The sequence below is a fragment of the Salmo salar genome, chromosome ssa10 (assembly GCF_905237065.1).
Source record: "Salmo salar chromosome ssa10, Ssal_v3.1, whole genome shotgun sequence".
Taxonomy (NCBI): domain Eukaryota; kingdom Metazoa; phylum Chordata; class Actinopteri; order Salmoniformes; family Salmonidae; genus Salmo; species Salmo salar.
Window position 1 is genome coordinate 74,172,437 of NC_059451.1, and position 22,210 is coordinate 74,194,646.

Genomic DNA, 22,210 nt, shown 5'->3' on the forward strand with positions numbered 1-22,210 from the left:
CTGAACAAGGCAGTTAACCCACTGTTTCTAGGCCGTCATTGAACATGAGAATTTGTTCTTAACTGACTTGCCTAGTTAAATAAATAAATAAAATAAAACTTCTATTCGATCAAATAAGCCTCACATAGAAAATGTGCAATTAAATTTGACACTCTCATTGACCTCCATACAAATATTCCTCACTTCATGGCCTTATTTTTTGTGGACAGATTTTGGACAGAGTAAACCCTCTCTCTTCGCCTCTTCCTCTCTGGTTGTAGCCTGTCAGAAGTCTTCACTCTTCCTGTGCTCTAACCTTAAATGGGGGACCAAAGATGAGTGAATTTAGACTACCTTTGGTTAGAACAAAGTGCCAGTTTTCCCCTCCTGTGTCAGGGTCCAACACTTTGGCCCAAGATGACACAGATTGGAAAGCTTGTGCACAGAGTCATTCCATGAAAAAGATTTTGGATTTTGTTACTCAACACAAAACTACAGTGACAAGTATGAGTTCATGCAGAACTTTCTTATTTCTTGAATATCTCACTGCATCTACACACTGTACTGGCTGCTCATCAACATAAAATCTAAACAGCCGTGGAGCAAATAACACGGATACCACACACTCACCAACGTTCTCTATCTCTACCTCGCTCCATATCTCTCTCCAATCTGTCTCACGTTCTCTCTCTTGTAGTCGCTCCATCTCTCTCGTTCCCTCTTTCTCCCTCTCTGGGATCTATCTCACTCTTGCCCTCTCCTTCTGTGTCTGGCAGAGAACAGGAGAGCACATTCCCCTGCTATGTTCTGATGGATCCGTCTCATTAACGGCTCCAGTATGTGGGCGTGGAGGCCTATTTGAGCCGCGCAGATAATGTGTCACGGCCACTCAGCATGCACACCCTCTAGTACTGCATACAGAGGAACAGGCCAGAGGTGTGTGTGTTGGTGGGTGCGTTGTGTAATGAGTCTCAGTACAGCTGCAGCCTTGAAAATGTTTCGGGGGAACTAGGCGAGCTATAATGCCGCAGCCATGAGAATTGTGGGATACAATGTAGCCTAGCACTAGCCAAACCTGTAGCCAAACCTGTAGTTTGGTGAGCGATTTTACAATCAGTGCATTCAACAAAAGTAGGTCAAACTACCACATAGAGCTCTGTCTTGTTCTATACTAGGACTAGTCCAGGGTTTCCGTCAGGAAAATGTGGCGCCGGACAATGTGACCGGGAAGATTTTAATTTGCCGGCCATTTCAGAAATGTACTGGACCTATATACATTGGGTGCACAACCCATTAGGGCGACCACCCACGGTGCTCAGAATGACATATCACATTTTAGATTGTGGTAATTCACCTTAACAGAACATGCAACTCGTGTAATGAAGCAGCCAATAAAACAACATTTTCAAACATTTGCAAAAATGTAATTTGCGGGGAAACGCCGTTCTAAACGGCGCACCTGATAGCAGGTGACAGAGATGAAAATCTCTGTTAGAAAGAGGGGGACTTTAAAGATGCAACAACTAAGATGGGTTGCTAATATGACTAGAACTGTTCCTTTGGCTCCTGGACAACGAAAGAAAGTTGATGTGAAAACCAATGGAACAGGAGAGAAATTCTGGTTTCAATGGCATACGAGGAAGTCTTTATAAAATAATTGCCTCCACATTTCTATGGTCGGATTTTGTGTAGGCTACTTTGAATCAATATGAAGTAAAACGTTCAGGTTTCAAATAATTAAGCACAGTATATGTTTTCAAAATGCGTACTGCCTCCAGCTCACATTGCGAAGTGGTGGGTGACAAGCTGATAGCCTTCCCTACCGTTGCCTATGCACTTGAATGACGAATGGGAGGCGAGCTTCAATTACCATTTGAGAAATAAAAATAGTAGCTATTTAAGATAAGACTGTGGCCGTATCTTGCTACTGCATATAAAGCCGGCAGACAGGCATCGAGGCATTCAGGGACTGTTCAATTGAACGTAAGAATGGGCAAAACGAGTTACCTAAGCGACTTTGAGTGTGGTATGATCGTCGTTGCCAAGCGCGCCAGTTCCAGTATCTCAGAAACAGCCGGCCTACTGGGCTTTTCACGCACGACAGTGTCTAGGGTTTACCGAGAATGGTGCGACAAACAAAAAACATCCAGTCAGCAGTAGTCCTGTGGGTGAAAACAGCTCGTTGATGAGAGGTCGAAGAAGAATGGGAAGAATCATGCAAGCTAATAGGCGGGCCAGCAAACAATGGCGCAGTACAACAGTGGTGTGCTGAACAGCATCTCGGGACATACAACTCGTCGGTCCTTGTCACGTATGTGCTATTGCAGCAAACGCCCACACCGGGTTCCACTCCTATCAGCTAAAAATAAGAAGAAGCGCTCCAGTGGGCACGCAATCACCAACACTGGACAATTGAGGATTGGAAAAACATTGCCTGGTCCACCGAATCCCATTTCCTGTTGTGTCATGCTGATGGCAGTCTGGATTTGGCGTAAGCAGCATGAGCCCAAGGCCCCGTCCTGCCTGGTGTCAACGGTACAGGCTGGTAGCGTTGGTGTAATGGTGTGGGGAATGTTTTCCTGGCAAACGTTAAGTCCCTTGATACCAATTGAGCAACGTTTCCTTGCCCCGAGTAATTCAGGCTGTTCTGGAGGCAAAGCGGGGTCCGAATCGGTACTACCAAAAGATGATCGCACAGACCCACAACATTTTAGGCTTATTTCGAGACTGCTGATGAAGTGCAAATTACTTCACATAAGACATTCAAATCTGGACCTCGAAGCCAGTTCCCCTGCTGATTTTTAAATCCTCCCCTCTAATCAAGGACTGATTTAGACCTGGGACGCCAGGTGTGTGCAATTAATCATCAGGTAGAAGAACAGAAAACCAGCAGGGATCTTGACCTCCGGGCTCAGACGCCTGGTATAGTCTTTAGATCACATATTCTTGTTCCAGCACTGCTTTGATAGGTGGTGCCTCTAACAGATCACCATCAAAGCCGAGTTGAAACCTCATCTTAGGTCTTATAATATTGCCTTGGAGAGATTGGCGTCTAAAGGGAGACTGGCTGGGCCTCTCAGACCCAGGAGTGGCTAAAGTGTCTAGGCGTCACACCTTATAAGAGGCCACACGTTTTCGCCTCTTATTTTTATATCAGGCTGGATTGGCGTCTCGCGTCGGTGTCCTGTCTGTCTGTCTGTCTGTCTGTCTGTCTGTCTGTCTGTCTGTCTGTCTGTCTGTCTGTCTGTCTGTCTGTCTGTCTGTCTGTCTGTCTGTCTGTCTGTCTGTCTGTCTGTCTGTCTGTCTGTCTGTCTGTCTGTCTGTCTGTCTGTCTGTCTGTCTGTCTGTCTGTCTGTCTGTCTGTCTGTCTCTCTTCTCTTTCTTTGAATCAGTCTATTACCCCTCTCTCTGTATCTCAAACAGTTATTTGCTGATTCTTAACTGCTCTTGCTCCCTCTCCCCTCATTGCTGTGGTATCTGGTGATGATGGGCAAAGCTACGCTAGCAATGTGATGACTCGCTCACAAGAGGGATCGCTGACCCGCCGGGCAGGGCAATGCTTTTGTTGACTGTCGCCATGGCAGCAACAGGGTGGATTTCAAGCACCTGGACCACAGGCAGACAGGGAATGGGGAGAGAGAGCAAAGAGCATGTTTCCACCTCCACAAGGCCTCACGCTGAGTATTTATACTCACGCTTGCTCTCTGGATAGATCAGGAATGGGGTCGTGGATGACTTTTATGTGGCGATATTGTAATACTCCAGAACCAAAGAGGCATTTTGAAGCAGTTTGTTGTCTCCTTTTAATGTGATGTTCCTTCTATACCTTCCCCTAAACTACTAAAATTGCCACTGTCTGTCGTATTGACGTCGCCTATTTGGGTGCACTACACTACAAACGTGACCACAGGGCTTTTCTCCTCGCTGCACGTCAGTCTGCCCCTGAAGGGAGGCGGCAATGAGAGCCAAAGCCAAGGCCCTTTATAGCTGGTTATCATTTTCTATATTTGAAATGCACCCTGGTAACTGTCGTTTCCACTAGTCATTCTGGACTTTGCTAAATAACCAGCTAACGAATTCAAAAAAGGTTTTGTAGGAAATGACAACACCTTAGGAAAGTTGAAAATAAGCTAAAACTTGTGGGAAAGAACATCCCTTCAAGGCCCTTATTCCAGGGTGACAACTCTCAGGAGGCCCAGAGTGATGATAATAACCAATGTGCTGAAAAGCTGGCTGTCGCTGCCTAGATTGCCTGGCAGAATGCCCTTCGTAAGTGCCAGTCTTTGGCTGTGTCCCAAATGGCACCCTATTCCCTATGGCACTACTTTTGACCAGACTCCATAGGGTTAGGGTTAAGGTTAGGGCTCCGCTCAAAAGTAGTGCACTAGGGTGCCGTTGGGGATGCACCCCTTAAGTGTTTTCTTCCCCTCTCATGACGACAAAGTAAATGTCTGAGTCAGAGATGGAGAGATGAGATCTGCGTTACCAGGTTTCTGTACAGCGAAGCGCTGAGGAATTCTGTGTGTGCAGATGTAAAGATTTGACTTTGTTTCTTGTGTTTATGGAAATGAAGGGTTATGTGGGTCTCCTTGTGCATTTGTAGGTTTAGTTTGAGTGATTTATATTAGTTTCTGTTTTACATCGGATAATGAAGTCGTATTTTCATTTTTTATTTGATTTGTTTTGCCTCCATTTCAGTCACTATTATTGATTGAGCCTTTAGTTAACACTTATCCTCTAGTTTTAGTAGCTTCAAAGGTTTTGCTGATAGTTCATCTAAGGCAGTGGTATTCAAACTGTTTTAGCGGGGGCCCCATTTTTTCCCGCCATAATTTCTGGTGTCGCCATTTTTTCCCTCAAAGAATTTCTGGCGACCTCACACAACCCCTCCTCAAATCTAATGACACAACCTTAAAATGGGTACATTTAGATTTTTACATAAACACAATTTTCAATTCGTTGTATTTTGATCTCTTATCAAAAAAATATATATATTCTTATGAATACCACTGATCTAAGGCTAAGCTATAATAGTTTTGCCTTTTAGGTCATAATGAATAAGATTGTATGGACCGATTCTAGATCAGCACTCCTACTCAAAGACGCTTTGTGGATAGGGGCCCAGAGCGCAGTGCATTATGGGAGGAGATGATGATTTCTCTCAGGTGATGGCCTAGTTGGCTAGCCGCCCACAACCTCGCATCACTTCCTGACAGATGAGTTCGCTCTATCCATATCCTATGAGAGAAACCCCAGAGGAGTGTCTGTGCGTCTGTCTATAACATGAGCTGGTCAGTATGTGTAGGTAATCCTTTCTAATGCCGCTTTTTTGAAAGATATTATGTAGTAGAGCTGCAGAAGTGTTGCTCTCCACTTTCTGGGGGACCGAGTTTTGAAATCAGTGGAATTAGACTATGATAGCTAAGGAGATGGATAAAATTCTGGTGTTTGATTGCAAAATGCAGAGGGAGTCGAAAAGAGAACAGAAAACGCCTGTCTCCGGATGACATCGTCAAACTAAGGGCAACCATGGCATCCATGACAGAGAGGGAGAAGCGTCCATCCATGTATACGGGTAAGATAATCTAGCTAGCTACATTTTCAGATATTACTCATTTTTTATTTTGTCAGAAAGTCGTTTTTATTTCAAGTTAGTGTACTGTTAGCTAGCTAGCTAATGTTACGTGAATGATCTGTGTAGTAATATTATTTGTATCCCAGAGCCATTTGCTTTGCTAGTTATAGCCTAATGTTAACTAGCTAACATTGAACCTGGTTGGTTAGCTGCCTGAAGATTCATGCAGGGTAGTAAGGTTATGAGTTGGGAATATGGTTCATTGTTTAGCTAGCTATTTAGCTACATGTCTAAAAGACTCTACTATGCAAGTAACCATTTCAATAGAATGTTCATGATGTCACTACGACAACTGTTGATAGATGTAGCTGGTAAATATCATATCGCTCTGGCTATCTACTCCGATTTCAGAGCACTCTCTTCTGAGTGTGCCAGAGTGCAGAATAACTGACAAATTTGCGAACGCTCAACACCCGTTGAATATGGCCGGTGTCAGGAAACGTTGTCAGAAAAGCATAATTAAATTGTTGCAGCAGTACAATTACAGTCACCAATGCATAAAAACAGCCTAACCAGCTCTGCTAGGGTGAGTAAAATGGTCAGAGTGAGCTGTTCTCTCATTTGTGTCTGGAAGTAGCTAGCCAACCTTAGCCAGTTAGCGTGGGTGCTTGACTACTGTTGTAAGGTCAGAACGCTCAGATCAACCCTACTTCTCGGCCAGAGCGTCCAGGGTGCGCTCTGAACGCTCCAAGAGCGAAACGCTCTGAACTTCCAAACGGACAATCTGACAACGCTCTGAGTTTATGAACGCCCAGAGCACACTCTGAGCACAATCTGGCACTCCAGATGAAATTTACGAACATACCTGTAGTATACACCAGCCTTTAGTCTTGAAATCTTTGGTTGTTTAGTACATGACCTCACATGTGAATCCTTAAAGAGATGGGTGGGGCTAAGGCTTAAGAGGGTGTGAACGATGCTGAATGGGTGTAGACAAAGAAGAGCTCTCCAGTAGGTGTATCAAAACATGCAAAGGACATTTTCGCAAAGGTTTATCAACGTTCAAAGCAGAATTATGATATATCATTTTCTAGCTCTGAGTCTACTTTTATCCAATGTAAAAAAACACAATTTCAAATTTTGCTGCAAAAGATCGAGCCGGTCGGTCACATATCTGGAAATCCTTGTGATTTAGTTTCTTTATTGAGAAACGATGTGTGTGTGCTGTGCTCTGAAACACTCCACTATAGAGATCTAGCCGAATTACCTATTAATCCTTGGAGCATGCACAGACGCGCACACACACACAAATCCACAGCAGTGCACCCTCATGTATTCCTGCCCTCGAACATCCGACAGCTACTACTGCGCTCTGAAATGGACAGAGCGACAAATCACATTAACAATGGCTGGACACAGACATGGTCAGCCAACACTGGAATCACTTGGAGCTCATTTCCTATTCACACAATGTAAATCTCACAGTACAGCGTGGGCAAGAGAGGGAGAAAAATGTTGGAGCTCTGTCAATCAGGTTCTTGGTCACCTCCCTGACCAAGGCCCTTCTCCCCATTTAATCTCAGTTTTTCACAATTCCTAACATTTAATCCTAGTAAAAATTATCTGTCTTAGGTCAGTTAGGATCACCACTTTATTTTAAGAATGTGAAATGTCAGAATAATAGTAGAGAAAATGATTTAGTTCAGCTTTTATTTCTTTCATCACATTCCCAGTGGGTCAGAAGTTTACTCAAATAGTATTGGGTAGCATTGCCTTTAAATTGTTTAACTTGGGTCAAACATTTCAGGTAGCCTTCCACAAGCTTCCCACAATAAGCTGGGTGAATTTTGGCCCATTCCTCTTGACAGAGCTAGTGTAACGGAGTCAGGTTTGTAGGCCTCCTTGCTCACACACACTTTCAGTTCTGCCCACAAATTTTCTATAGGATTGAAGTCAGGGCTTTGTGATGGCCACTCCAATACCTTGACTTTGTTGTCCTTAAGCCATTTTGCCACAACTTTGGAAGTATGCTTGGGGTCATTGTCCATTTGGATGACCCATTTACAACCAAGCTTTAACTTCCTGACTGATGTCTTGAGATGTTGCTTCAATATATCAACATCATTTTTCCTCATGATGCTATCTATTTTGTGAAGTGCACCAGTCCCTCCTGCAGCAAAGCACCCCCACAACATGATGCTGCCACCCCCGTGCTTCACGGTTGGGATGGTGTTCTTCGGCTTGCAAGCCTCCCCCTTTTTCCTCCAAACATAACAATGGTCATTATGGCCAAACAATTCTATTTTTGTTTCATCAGACCAGAGGACATTTCTCCAAAAAGTACGATCTTTGTCCCATGTGCAGTTGCAAACCGGTTTTTATGGCGGTTTTGGAGCAGTGGCTTCTTCCTTGCTGAGCGGCCTTTCAGGTTCTGTGGATATAGATACTTTTGTACCCGTTTCCTCCAGTATCTTCACAGGGTCCTTTTGCTGTTGTTTTGGGATTGATTTGCACTTTTTGCACCAAAGTACGTTCATCTCCAGGAGACAGAACGCGTCTCCTTCCTGAGCAGTATGACGACTGCGTGGTCCCATGGTGTGTATACCTGCGTACTATTGTTTTGTACAGATGAACGTGGTACCTTCAGGTGTTTGGAAATTGCTCCCAAGGATGAACCAGACTTGTGGAGGTCTACAATTTTTTTTCTGGGGTCTTGGCTGATTTCTTTAGATTTTCCCATGATGTCAAGCAAAGAGGCACTGGGTTTGAAGGTAGGCCTTGAAATACATCCACAGGTACACCTCCAATTGACTCAAATTATGTCAATTAGCCTAACAGAAGCTTCTAAAGCCATGACATAATTTTCTGGAATTTTCCAAGCTGTTTAAAGGCCCAGTCAACTTAGTGTATGTAAACTTCTGACCCACTGGAATTGTGATACAGTGAATTATAAGTGAAATAATCTGTCTGTAAACAATTGTTGGAAAAATTACTTGTGTTATGCACAAAGTAGATGTCCTAACCGACTTGCCAAAACTATAGTTTGTTAACAAGAAATTTGTGGAGTGGTTGAAAAACGAGTTTTAATGACTCCAACCTAAGTGCATGTAAACTTCCAACTTCAACTGTTAGGTTGGAGTCATTAAAACTTTGACGATGTGTCAGGAATTGTGAAAAACTGAGTTTAAATGTATTTGTTTAGGGTGTATGTTTGTGAACTTCAGATATTTTTGTATAAATTCCCAAAAATGGCTACTAACCTGTTTTCACTTATTTATTATGGGGTACTGTGTGCAGATTGCTGAAAAAACATGTTTAATCAATTTTAGAATAAGGCGGTAATGTAACAAAATGTGGAAAAAGTGGAAGGGTCTGAATACTTCCCGAATGCACTATGTATTGGATAAGGGCTTTTTTGGGCTTGGGCCCATTTCAATTTCATTAATGTAGCGCTCATAAAATGTATTTAATATACGGCTCATTAGGCTCAGGTAGTATCAGGTTTGAATTTTCATGCTGATCAAAGCTCTAATTAAATCCAGACATATTTATTTGCTTTGTAATGCTTTTGATTGATACTTCCGGTTTTGTTGGGAAATACCGGATACCCGGGAGAAAAGGTATTTATTCTCAGCATGGAACCTTTGTAAAAATACTGGGAAAATATTAAATCATAGCGTGAACTAGATTTGCAGAGTTTGATGAATTGCACTGCCCCGTGGGTAACCTTTTGTGTTGGGAGCGGCAATTTATACTTTCGACTTCAATTGAACTTCCACACCTGTCCACACAGTCAGAGAGGACAATGAAGAGCCTTTTAGATTGATTGCTTTCTGATGAAGTCAACCTGTGCTCTGACTTTTAGTAATAATGATACATTATTAGGCATGCCCATATATTTATTGATATTGAGCGCAAGGATTGCAAAGCTGGGCCTGTGTTCATAAAGCGTCTCAGAGTAGGGGTGCTGATTTTAAGATCAGGTCCCCTCCTGTCCATGTAATCTTATTCATTATGACCTAAAAGGTGAAACTGATCCTAGATATCGGCACACGTTAGGAACATGGGCCCTGAGGCTTGAAAGAGAGCTGTTCCGGTGAAAGTTCAGACAAAAGGGCTCATCTCCACAGAACACCATTCTGTCCTTGGCCTCCAGGGTGTGTGCTCAGTCTACGGAGTTGTGTGTGTGTGTGTGTGTTGGAGTCGCATCCTCTACCGGGTGTCGCAATGACACTCTGTGTACACACACACACCCGGTCATGTCTGCTCTGTGTGACCCTGTGCTGCTGTCTCTGTTTCTCACCAGGCCCGGCGGCCGCATGTCAAACCCCCAGCAAGCCGACCTGCGGCCCTCCAGCACCATCAGCGAGGCTTCCACCGCCGTCACCACCTCCACCGTGGACACCACCTCGGGGTCAAAGGTCAGTCCCAAAACCTTATTGATTTATTCTCTCCCAATCCTCTTCAATTTGACATGACGTTTTGAAATGACGTTATCTTTTTGAAGCACGAACGATACGGAGCGTTTCTGTTTCAGTTTCTGTCCTGGCCTTCCTGTATTATACCTATGCTAAAAAAATGTATTCTACTGAGCCATTTACTTGTCTTTAATTATTTCTTATTGTAGCATTGTCAAGAAGGAACCCGTAAGTAAGCATTTCGCTGGACGACGTATACCATGTGTCCCGTATATATTACGATAGCATTGCCTATCGACGATCATTGACTGCCGTTGTTGATGGTGACGACATCGTGACGTGACAGACAATGGGATGGTTTAGTCTATTTGAACTTGACTGGCGCCGCACAGTAAAGAACGGAGTCTCTTAAAATAAAGTGGTGATCCTAACTGACCTAAGACAGAATTTTTACTAGGATTAAATGTCAGGAATTGTGAAAAACTGAGTTTAAATGTATTTGGCTAAGGTGTATGTAAACTTCCGACTTCAACTGTATATCCTCTATAACTATGGCAGTAAAACTAGTTTAGTTTACCTTTTTAGGTCAAACTTAAACAACTTTTTAGGTACAACTTTTTAGGTACAACTTAAAGATGTGTATCTACTGTATGGCAGTGGATAAAAATAAGCTGGCTGTGGCAAGCTACTCACCATCAAACCACAATGCCTACTCTCTCACGTTGTGACCTAGGGCTGAATAATGTTCCACCAGCAGCTCGTAGAGCGCCCTCTTCAGGAAACCATTGAACTTTAAAAAAAAAAAGACCACAAATGAGGATGCGTATTTGTTTATTCTATGCACAGTACAAGTCAAAAGTTTGAACACACCTACTCAATCCAGTGTTTTATTTATATATATATATATATATATATATATATATATATATATTTTATTTTTTTTTTTTTTTAACAATTTTCTACATTGTAGAATAATTAAGAAGACATCACAACCAAGAAATAACACATATGGAATCATGTAGTAAAAAAAGTGTTAAAGATATCAAAATATATTTTAGATTTTTCAGTCGCCACCCTTTGCCTTGACAGATTTGCACATGCTTGGCATTCTCTCAACCAGCTTCACCTGGAATGCTTTTCCAAACGTCCTCGAGGAGTTCCCACATATGCTGAGCACTTGTTGGCTGCTTTTCCTCATCCCAATCCTCATCCCAAACCATCTCAATTGGGTTGAGGTTGGGTGATTTGTGGAGGCCAGGTCATCTGATGCAGCACTCCATCACTCCCCTTCTTGGTCAAATAGCCCTTACACAGCCTGGAGGTGCGCAAACCAGATGGGGTGGCATAACGCTGCAGAATGCTGTGGTAGCCATGCTGGTTAATTGTGCATTCAATTCTAAATAAATCACCGATAGTGTCACCAGCACACCTCGTCCTCCATGCTTCACAGTAGGAACCACACATGCGGAGATCATCCGTTCACCTACTCTGCGTCTCACAAAGACACGGCGGTTGGAACCAAAAATCTCAAATTTGGAATCATCAGACCAAAGGACAGATTCCCACCAGTCTAATGTCCATGGCTCGTGCTTCTTGGCAAGTCTCTTCTTCTTATTGGTGTCTTTTAGTAGTAGTTTCTTTGCAGCAATTCGACCATGAAGGCCTAATTCACGCAGTCTCCTCTGAACAGTTGATGTTGATGTGTCTGTTACTTGAACTCTGTGAAGCGTTTATTTGGGCTGCAATTTCTGAGGCTGTTAACTCAAATTAACTTATCCTCTGCAGCAGAGGTACCTCTGGGTCCTCCGTTCTTGTGGCGGTTCTCATGAGTCAGTTTCATCATAGCGCTTGATCGTTTTTGCGACAGCACATGAAGAAACTTTCAAAGTTCTTGAAATTTTCCCTATTGATTGACCTTCATGTCTTAAAGTAATGATGGACTGTTTTTTCTCTTTGCTTATTTGAGCTGTTCTTGTCATAATATGGACTTGGTCTTTTACCAAATAGGGCTATCTTCTGTATACCACCCCTACCTTGTCACAACACAACTGATTGGCTAAAACACATTAAGAAGGAAAGAAATTCCACAAATTAATTTTTAGCAAGGCACACCTGTTAATTGAAATGCATTCCAGGTGACTACCTCATGAAGCTGGTTGAGAGAATGCCAAGAGTGTGCAAAGCTGTCAAGGCAAAGGGTGGCTACTTTGAAGAATCTCAAATATATTTTGATTTGTTTAACACTTTTTTTTGGTTATTTCAAGATTCCATATGTGTTATTTCATAGTTTTGGTGTCTTTGGTATTATTCTACAATGTATAAAATAGTAAAAATAAAGAAAAGCCCTTGAATGAGTAGGTGTGTCCAAACTTTTGACCGACACTGGATATAATATCGGCTCTTTATCTGTGGCATAAAGACCGATTACAAATATTTCTGTGAATGGCTAATATCTGCCGACAATATTGCTCAACCGATTTATCGGTCAGGGACTATATATAGGGAAAAGTCATTAACGACTGGCATTAGGTGATGATGAATGGCTAGGGGGGCTGCTCTCACACACCTGTGACCAAGACCCCATTAAAAGCCACCAGACAGTGGACAGGGGGTTTGAGTGGAGAGGAGGGGGGCTTCTGTCTGCCCATAGGAGGCTGGTTTAATTAATGTCGCAGACTCCAGAGGGGGAAAGTTAGACGTGTGGATCTGACGGAATTCGACGTGGACTGCGCCTGTGTGTTTATGGAATTGTGTAGGTTGAGGGTGAATGTGACAGGGCAAGAGTTTGTGTGTGTGTGCGTTTTGTGTGTGTCAAGTGTAAAATGTGTGCCCGTTTGTGTGTCAGGTATATGACGAATGACAAGTTGTGTGTGTGTGTGTGTGGCTCAACATAACAATCTCCGGGCCTTCTCTCCAGGCTCTATTGTGACCCCGGTCTAACAGTCAAGCCCATTTCAAGCCGCAGGTGGGGTACACCTGATACTCCCCCCCTGCCCCATTTATAACTTGAAAGGCGATTAACTACCTAACTTTCACTTTGAAGACTGGTCTTAGTGGCATTACTTCCCCATGTTCCTTCAAGGCTTTTGCGTAAAGCCAAGAGAACAGGCTACTGTAGCATTAGCATGAAATGGGCTCTCTCTCATTCCTTTCTCTCGCTCTGTCTCGCTCTCTCTCCTTTGCTCCATATCTCCCTCTCTTTGGCAGAGGATGGGAGAGCACACACACACACACACACACACACACACACACACACTGCTTCTCTTTCTTAGGCACACACACACACACACCACTAAACAGAGGTAAATCATGTCCACCCCATCAACAGGTGGAGCCAGACTATGATTGAATGTGGCACACAGGGAGAGGATCGGGCATCCATCACACTGGGGCTCATCAGTTACCATGACGAGAGACCACAGCTTTTCACCACCGTAATCCTATTCCCTTTATAGCGCAGTACAAAAGTAGTGCACTATATAGAGGATAGGGTGCCTTTTGGGATGCAACCCAGGTGATCCCACCCATTCCCCATCCCTTCCCTCCATAAGGGATCACTTTACTGATGAACATCAGCACTAAACCGCTGCATCAGTTTCCAGAAGCATGATTCATGCTTTTCCTCTGTGTGTGCTGTTACGACATTAAGAAAACAACAACAACAACAACAACAAATTGGTGAGCCAGAACAGGTTACACTTTTTGTTTCGTCGGCATTCCTGAAAATAAGCACCAATATGTCTGTGCCAGACGGTTCCAGATTCTGTTGCCTTATTTGAAGTCTTTGTCAAAGAGATGTCTTCTCTTCAAACTCTTCCAGGCAGTGTGAAGGTATTGTCACCACATAGTAAATTGCAGACAAATACAGACTGTAAAGAGTATGTGGCGTGTACTGTGCATTTGGAAAAGTATTCAGACCCCTTCCTTGTCCCCCCCATTTTGTTACATTACAGCCTTATTCTAAAATGTATTTTAAAATATATATATATATAATCTCATTAATCTACACACAATACCCCATAATGATGAAGCGAAAACAGGTTAAGACATTTTTGCAAATGTATTAAAACACAAATACCTTATTTACATAAGTCTTCAGACCCTTTGCTATAAGACTCGAAATTGAGCTCAGGTACATCCTGTTTCCATTGATCATCCTTGAGATGTTTCTACAATTTGATTGGAATCCAGCTTTGATAAATTCAATTGATTGGACATGATTTGGTAAGGCACACACCTGTCTATATAAGGTTCCACACTTGACAGTACATGTCAGAGCAAAAACCAAGCCATGAGGTTGAAGGTATTGTCCGTAGAGCTCCGAGACAGGATTGTGTCGCAACACAGATCTGGAGAATGGTACCAAAACATTTCTGCAGCATTGACTCTCCCCAAGTGGCCTCCATCATTCTTAAATGGAAAAAGTTTGGAACCACCAAGACTTTCTAGAGCTGGAGACCTTGCCAAACTGTGCAATCGAAGGAGAAGGGCCTTGGTCAAGGAGGTGACCAAGAACCTCATGGTCACTCTGACAGAGCTTTAGAGTTCCTCTGTGGAGATGGGAAAACCTTCCAGAAGGACAACCATCTCTGCAGCACTCCACCAATCAGGCCTTTATGGCCAGACGGAAGCCACTCCTCAGTAAAAGGCACATGACAGCCCTCTTGGAGTTTACCAAAAGGTACCTGAAGGACTCGCAGACCATGAGAAACAAGATTCTCTGGTCTGATGAAACCAAGATTGAACTCTTTGGCCTGAATGCAAAGCGTCACTTCTGGAGGAAACCTGGCACCATCCCTACGTTGAAGCATGGTGGTGGCAGCATCATGCTGTGGGGATGTTTTTCAGCGGCAGGGACTGGGCGACTAGTCAGGATCGAGGGAAAGATGAACAGAGCAAAGTACAGCGAGATCCTTGATGAAAACCTGCTGCAGAGCGCTCAGGACCTCACTGGGACAAAGGTTCACCTTCCAACAGGACAAGGACCCTAAGTACACAGCCAAGACCACGCAAGAGTGGCTTTGGGACAAGTCTCTGAATGTCCTTGAGTGGCCCAGGCAGAGCCCGGACTTGAACCCGATCCAACCTCTTCTGGCGAGACCTGAAAGTAGCTGTGCAGCGACGCTCCCCATCCAACCTGAAAGAGCTTGAGAGGATCTGCAGAGAAGAATGGGAGAAACGCCCCAAATACAGGTGTGCCAAGCTTGTAGCGTCATACCTAAGAAAACTCGAGGCTGTAATTCCTGCCAAAGGTGCTTCAACAAAGTACTGAGTAAAGTTTTTTTTAATTTTGTTTTAAATAAATGTATAAAAAAAAATCAAACCCAGTTTTTGTTTTGTCGTTATGCGGTATTGTGTGTAGATTGAGTTTTTTTTATATACATTTTAGAATAAGGCTGTAACATAAGAAAATGTGGAAAAAATGGAGTTTGAATACTTTCCAAATGCGCTGTCTATAGCCTTTCACTGACAAAAGCTGAATCTTACATTAGAGACCCTTTTGTATGGTGTGATATACAGTAAGTGCCATCAAATTACATTTCTGTTGGCACTAATATCACTCCCATATTTCCACGAGTTTAACCGGACTTAAAATAGACTATATTAAAGTACGTAGACAAGGGAATCTGTTGGGACAGCTCTTCTGCCGTTTTGTGTCTACCTTCCACGCTTGATCAGCAGTGGTTTTTATAATCGTGTAATTAGACACTTTATTTTCTCCTTCCCACCAGCTGTAGCGTCAGCGCCCCCGAGCTTCCGACAACACCGCTAAAGCACTTGTAGCCGTCACACCTTGCCAGTTAAACCAAACCCCTCAGCTCTAACGCCCTGCTCAGGTTTGGGATGGAAGTGATGGGAGTCTGTGTGTGTGTGTGTGTGTGTGTGTGTGTGTGTGTGTGTGTGTGTGTGTGTGTGTGTGTGTGTGTGTGGGAGGTGTTGTGTGTGTGTGGGAGGTAGTTGTGTGTGTGTGTGTGTGTAGGGTACAGGATACGTCACGGCCTATAGTGCACTTTATACACACACACACACACACAGCTTGCCTCACGTCACATCACTGACCTGCCAGGGGAGTTGAGTGGGGCTTTGCGAGGTGATTTGGGATGTTGATACGCTCGTTTAACGCTGCAATTAAGGTACTGGGATGACGAGTGTTGCAGTTCAGCGAGGGGACGGAGCGCGACCACATGACGTCGAGCGCTGACGTCAGAGGTGTCGGTCAATGACGGCCCCCCCCCCGTCGTATCCGGTCCATGCTGCATAAATGATAAGCTTCGCTCCCTTTTCTTCAATGGCTCATTACAGCACTGAGCAGTACGTTATAATTCAGGTCATAGGGATGCATGCATACACAGCTCCACTGAGGTAAATCACATCCACACCATCAACAGATGGACCCAGACTATATTTGAATGTGGCACATTCCATTAGTGTGTGTGTGTGTGTGTGTGTGTGTGTGTGTGTGTGTGTGTGTGTGTGTGTGTGTGTGTGTGTACTTGTATGACTTGTAGCTGGTGCGTGTGATAGGGCTCACCCTATTTGGTCGACCGAGATCTCTTTAGTCGAGCGGTCACTATTTTAGATGTTTGTTTTTTTTCATGGCGCACAAGACAGCTGTCTGATTCGCACCTGTGTCAGTGGACTAATCCATCGCGGAGGCCAAGGGGATGGCACAGTCCATCACTCTAAGACGTGATACTGAAATTGTATATGGATATTTTTATCCCCAAAAATAATGGTACAACACTAATAAATCTAATATTACTTTATAACAAATGCGCCTTCTCCCGCGTTGGACACGGTTGCTGTCCGCGGTTCTGAAACAATCTTCAGTGCGCCGTAGAATATGGCGCCTTTCCCTATGTTGCTATGTGCATAATAGCGAAGTTAACCAGCGTGTTGGGGTTGAGAACAATGCAGCGAAGGCAGCAGCAGCAGAGACAAGGAAACAGCCCTTGCCTTAGCCTAATTGTCTAAGAAAATTGAGGAGAGAGGAAATTAGGTCTATTTTCAATCGCCTAACTGTTAAATGTGCCTGGCTCTATAAATCATCCACATACGGTACCAGTCATAAGTTTGGACACCTATTCATTCAAGGGTTTGTCTTTATTTTTACTATTTTCTACATTGTAGAATAGTAGTGAAGACATCAAAACTGTGAAATAACACAGATGGAATCATGTAGTAACCAAAAAAGTGTTAAACAAATCAATCGCTTTTTTTTTATTTGAGATTCTTCAAAGTAGCCACCCTTTGCCTTGATGACAGCGTTGCACACTCTTGGCATTCTCTCAACCAGCTTCACGAGGTAGTCACCTGGAATGCATTTCAATCAAGCGTGTGTCTGTCTATATATGGAAAAATATGTTTTTAAACATTTCAACCCGTCGATTGATCGAAAGAATAGGATGACTCTGTCGACCAAGATTTTTTTTAAAGTCAGGGACAGCCCCAGCGTGTGGTGTGTATGTGTGTGTCTGCGTGTTTCCATGAATGTATTGTCTGTATGTTGGTATCAACCTTGCACTTGTGTGTGTGCGGCGCATGCGTGGTTGATTCATGGCCCTTACCCAGCAGCTGTGTCTCACTAATGGCCGTCGAATCGATCTTCACCAACGGAGGGGATCACACAGACACAAACAACCCGGAGGGCATCATTCAGCCTCTACGAGCTGTCCTGTTGACGGCTCCCTCTATAACATAAAAAAACATGAGCTGGCGCACACCCAGGAAATAGTTTGGGTGGAGGTGCTGACTAACGGCGAATAAACTTTAAACGATCAAATTAAAGAAAGTCGCACACTCCATGTATAAACTCCCAGCAATTGAATTGGTGTTTACCAACGTTTCGGCATCACTGTGCCTTCCTCAGGGTCAGACCCATGGAGTGTGTCACTTATTTTGATCGTTTACAGGCTACCTCTATAACCTCATCAGCTGTAACTATATGCTCATGATCACTACCGCTGTAGACCGTTACCAGCAGCTAATGGGCCCTAACGGCCATGTCAGACCTAGTTGAACTCTCACCTCCTGGTTAGTCAGAAGAACAATGGGCTCACCCACCCCACCACCCCCCTCAATGGTTCCTCCCGAGGTGTATTACTATAAAACTCATGGGAGTCATTTTTTTTCCTTCACTTGTTATTTGTGTGGGTGAGAGTTTGTCTGATGGTAAACTATTGTCACAAATTTTCACAAATCTTGTGCTTGCTTAAAAATTCAACTTTAATGTGATTGGATTGGGTCAACCAATCAGAACATACTGTAAAATGTGTGACGTGAAATCGAACTTTACGAGCAAACGGCATTTCTTCGTTTGTATCATGCTACGTATTCCAACTCGCCTACCAGAGACAGTCGTGTACTGTCATGGCCGTGTGCACTTTTTTTAGTTGTCTAGTCAATGAAATCAATCGATCTGTGTCCCTTGTTTCAAGTATGATTTTGAAATTGAGGATAGAACAGTAGAAGCTAAATTGTAAGGGGCTGGTGAGGTCAAAGTTGAAATAACTAACCACTATGCTGGATGTGTGTGTGTCCTATAGGGCTCCAGGTCCAGTGGGAGGGTGCACAGTTTTGGGAAGCGAGAGCAGTCCATCAAGCGGAATCCCAACGTCCCTGTGGTGGTGAGAGGATGGCTCTACAAACAGGTAAGCAACACGGGAGCGCGCACACAACACATACACGCACAAACGTATGCGTACCTACACGTACAAAGGCACACACACCTAATACGACTAATGAAACTTGAAATGAGCACAACACACACACACACACACACACACACACACACACACACACACACACACACACACACACACACACACACGTATGCATACCAACACGCTCGAGGCACATACGGCTAATGAGACTTGAAACGAGCGAGCGTGCGCACACACACTGTCTATCAGCGTTTCCCAACCCCCGAGGAGATGTTTGGGAAGTACTTACATAGGCTGCCATGGCAGAGGTCATAGACACATCACATGGACATGCATTGGGTTGCTTTTCAAAAACAGGATAGAGCTCATTGGTTGATAGTTGTCTATAGGAGAATACTGATTGGCTGATAGTGGGACAAGCAAGCCAATGGCGGTGATAGACCGTAGAGACACACAGAGACTCATAGGATAGAGCTCATTGGTTGATAGGTGTCTGTAGGACAACATGATTGGATAAACTGGTAGCTGGGTGTATGAAACATATTGTATACGGTTTTTTTTGTACACAGTCCCAAATGACACCCTATTCCATATACAGTGCACTACTTTTTACTTGAGCTGGTCACAGGTAGGGCACCAAATAAGAAATGGTGTGTACCATTTGGGATGCAGCCAGTGTCTTAATGAGCTCCATGGTTGACCTTTGAGCCCTGTTTGTCTGCCAGGTAGATAGATGTGACTTTGCCCTCGCTGGAACTCGGAAAAGCCAGCACTGTCACATTTATAAAACTCTAAGAGAAAAGAGAAGCACAATGCAATTATCTTTAACTGACAGACACGAATTATCGGTGGAAACACACAAACACCCACACAGAAAAACATGCGCTCTCTCTGTCGCGCTCTCTCTCTCAGGCACTCACGCACCCCACACACACTCACGCGCACATACTCACTTCTGAGGGAACGCTATTCAAACACCAAACGAGTTTCCTCCAAAACAAACTGCCTATCATGACAATGAGGACATGAACACGCTCTTCCTACCAGGGAAAAGATTCAAGCAGGCAGCACTTAATTACTGTGTGTGGCGTGTGCGCACGCATGTGTGTGATGATCTGTTTTGAAGTGCGTTTTTCCCTTCTATCTTTCATCATTCCCCTGGCTGCAAGTGTGTTTGAAAAGCGATGGCAGGCATCGCGGGGCCAATAAAGGAGTGTAGGCCTGACTTCTCCCTCGCTTTCTTTTGCAGGACCGCTCTGGCATGAGGCTTTGGAAGAGGAAGTGGTTTGTGCTGGCTGACTACTGCCTGTTCTACTATAAAGGTGAGATGGTTTTTGTGTGTGTGTGTGCGTGCGTGCGCTCTAGGGGAGATGTGATGTGGTATTTTCGTGCTATAAGTGTAGACTTAATGACTTCATAGGCCTGTTTCCTCTGCCGCTGACCTGGCACCAAGATGTGAGCGTAGGACAGTTTTGTTATTTTTGTCCACTGTTAATACATCCCCCCCCCCCAAAAAAAATGTGTAAGTCAGCGGTAAAGTTTTCAAGATGGACTACTTCCAGTACAGAGCAAAACTGGGATGATGATGATGATGAGGATGTGTTCAAATCAGATCAACATGTCCTATTGGCTGAGATAGAAGAGAGGCCAAATTGGAGCATAACGGAAGCTATTTATAGTCAAAGGTTCATAAAGGGCCTTTCTCGAGACTAGACGGCGATCTGGGATCTTGGCTGGGCCGTGTGAGTGAAAGGGTTTGCCGAACGAGCCTGGAAATAAACCACACGGATACTCGTTACACTTTTTTACTTTGGTTTAATCTCACCGCGTTTGTTCTTGGCGACGCCAACGAGCGCTCATCATTCCCAGACCCCTGGTAGTCTATGGTTGAGTCCCAAATGGCACTCTGTGCCCTGTTTAGTGCTATGCTTGTGGTCAAAAGTAGTGAACTATACAGGAGAAGTAGTGCACTACTCCGAGAATAGGGTGGCATTTGGGACACGGGCCTCTCCTGATCCCCAGCCACTGTCCCACATGTGAACCGTTCTCAATGTTGCCCTAACGTTAGGAGAGGGTTAGGAGAGCGTTATATAAGAGATTGGAACCAGAATGTCTGGAGTTGATGAGGGAGCCAGAGGTTTAATCAGTGGTTAATCTGATGTGTATCCCGAGGTCTCGCTCTTCATTTTTCTCTCGCCTTCACTATCTTTCCCTGTGTCACTCACTCTCTTGCTGTCTAACCCCCTCTCTCTCACACTTACTCTCTTTCACTTTTACTCCTTCCCCCGCTCTCTCACCCTCTTCCTCCATCTTTCTCTCTCTCCCCTCTCTCTTCATCCTACTCCCATTTTACTCCATCTCGTCTCTTTCCCTGTTTCTCGCTCTATTTATCTGTTCATTTCACTGCGTTAAGGTGTGTATGTGTGTGGGCAGATAAAAGGACGAGGCCCCGTGTGGAGAATTTCTCCTCCAAAGCTCCTTGAATTTATTTTTAACCAATTACTCTTTAATCCAGACCCCCCCCCGCCTTCGCTTATCAACCAAACATTCCAATTCACTACACACACACACACACACACACACACACATTCTGTCACTCTGTCACAATGTGCAGCGGTGGAAACACTCCCCCCCATGAGAGTTGTCCCTTTTTTATATATAGCGGTGTGAGCTAATTAAGATATGACCAGGCTCTAGAGTCAGAAGGTAGCACACAGTGGAATGATACTGATGCCAAACCGGGCAGAGGACGGCCTGTGTTATGAACCCGGCCAATGCCAACTGGATGGGCGGAGAGTGATTTAGTGGAGTGGCAGTGTAGTGCCAGTTTGGGTAAGGGGGGGGGGGGGGGTTAGTGGTTTGGCAGAGTACTGCCACATGGGTGTCGGGGGAGGGGAGTTTTTTTTTACTATCCTAAATGATTAGTGGGTCGTGACAGTGACATCTCTCTCCCAGCCCCCTCTCTCTATATATCTCTGTTTCTCCTCTGTCTATCTATCGCTCTCTCTCTCAATTCAGTAGACGTTCTTGACATGGCAAGTTAAATGACTTGCATTGTCAAAGTAGACATATAACAAAAAAATGGTGGGACCAACAGCAATAAGGCATCAATAATAGTAGCAGTTGTGGAAATGGGTTTTCAATTAACAGCAACTACGACAACAATATGAATGGAAATACATTACATTAAAGCAAGTAGTAGACCAGTCTCAACATGACGTGGCGTGAAAGCCTAAACAAAACTAAATGGGAAATATTATTGACGTTGCACTTTTCACTGGCTACTCCTCAGGTTGTGGCCAAAGCTGCACGTTTTGCCTTTTCACTCAATAAATATTGGATTCGATTTTATAGTTTCAAATTCTTTGTACCGAATGATCATTTTGGGAAAGATTCTCTTAGGTCTGAGTATTTGTCACAGTGGAATAGGAAATGCAGCTCGCTCTCTTCCTCTCCCCTGGAGCAGAGTGAGCACAGCCTGTCCTCTCTGGGCAGCCAGGTTTTCCTGTGACGACCGGTCTCTATAGCCAGACTGTTCTCACGGAGTCTGTAGCAAGTCAGTGTTTTCCTCAATT

At 44.1% G+C, this 22,210-nt stretch overlaps 1 protein-coding gene across 15 annotated transcripts in view; it reads left to right on the forward strand.

The window, feature by feature from the left end:
- Window positions 1-22,210, forward strand: part of LOC106561057 (pleckstrin homology domain-containing family A member 7) — a 172,360-nt gene that overhangs the window by 98,355 nt on the left and 51,795 nt on the right. For all 15 annotated transcript variants that reach the window (XM_014124645.2, XM_014124644.2, XM_014124646.2 and 12 more), the window contains 3 exons: window positions 9,861-9,975; window positions 18,519-18,623; window positions 19,885-19,957. In XM_014124645.2, coding sequence (XP_013980120.1) covers window positions 9,861-9,975; window positions 18,519-18,623; window positions 19,885-19,957 — 293 coding nt within the window. The remainder of the gene's footprint in view (window positions 1-9,860; window positions 9,976-18,518; window positions 18,624-19,884; window positions 19,958-22,210) is intronic.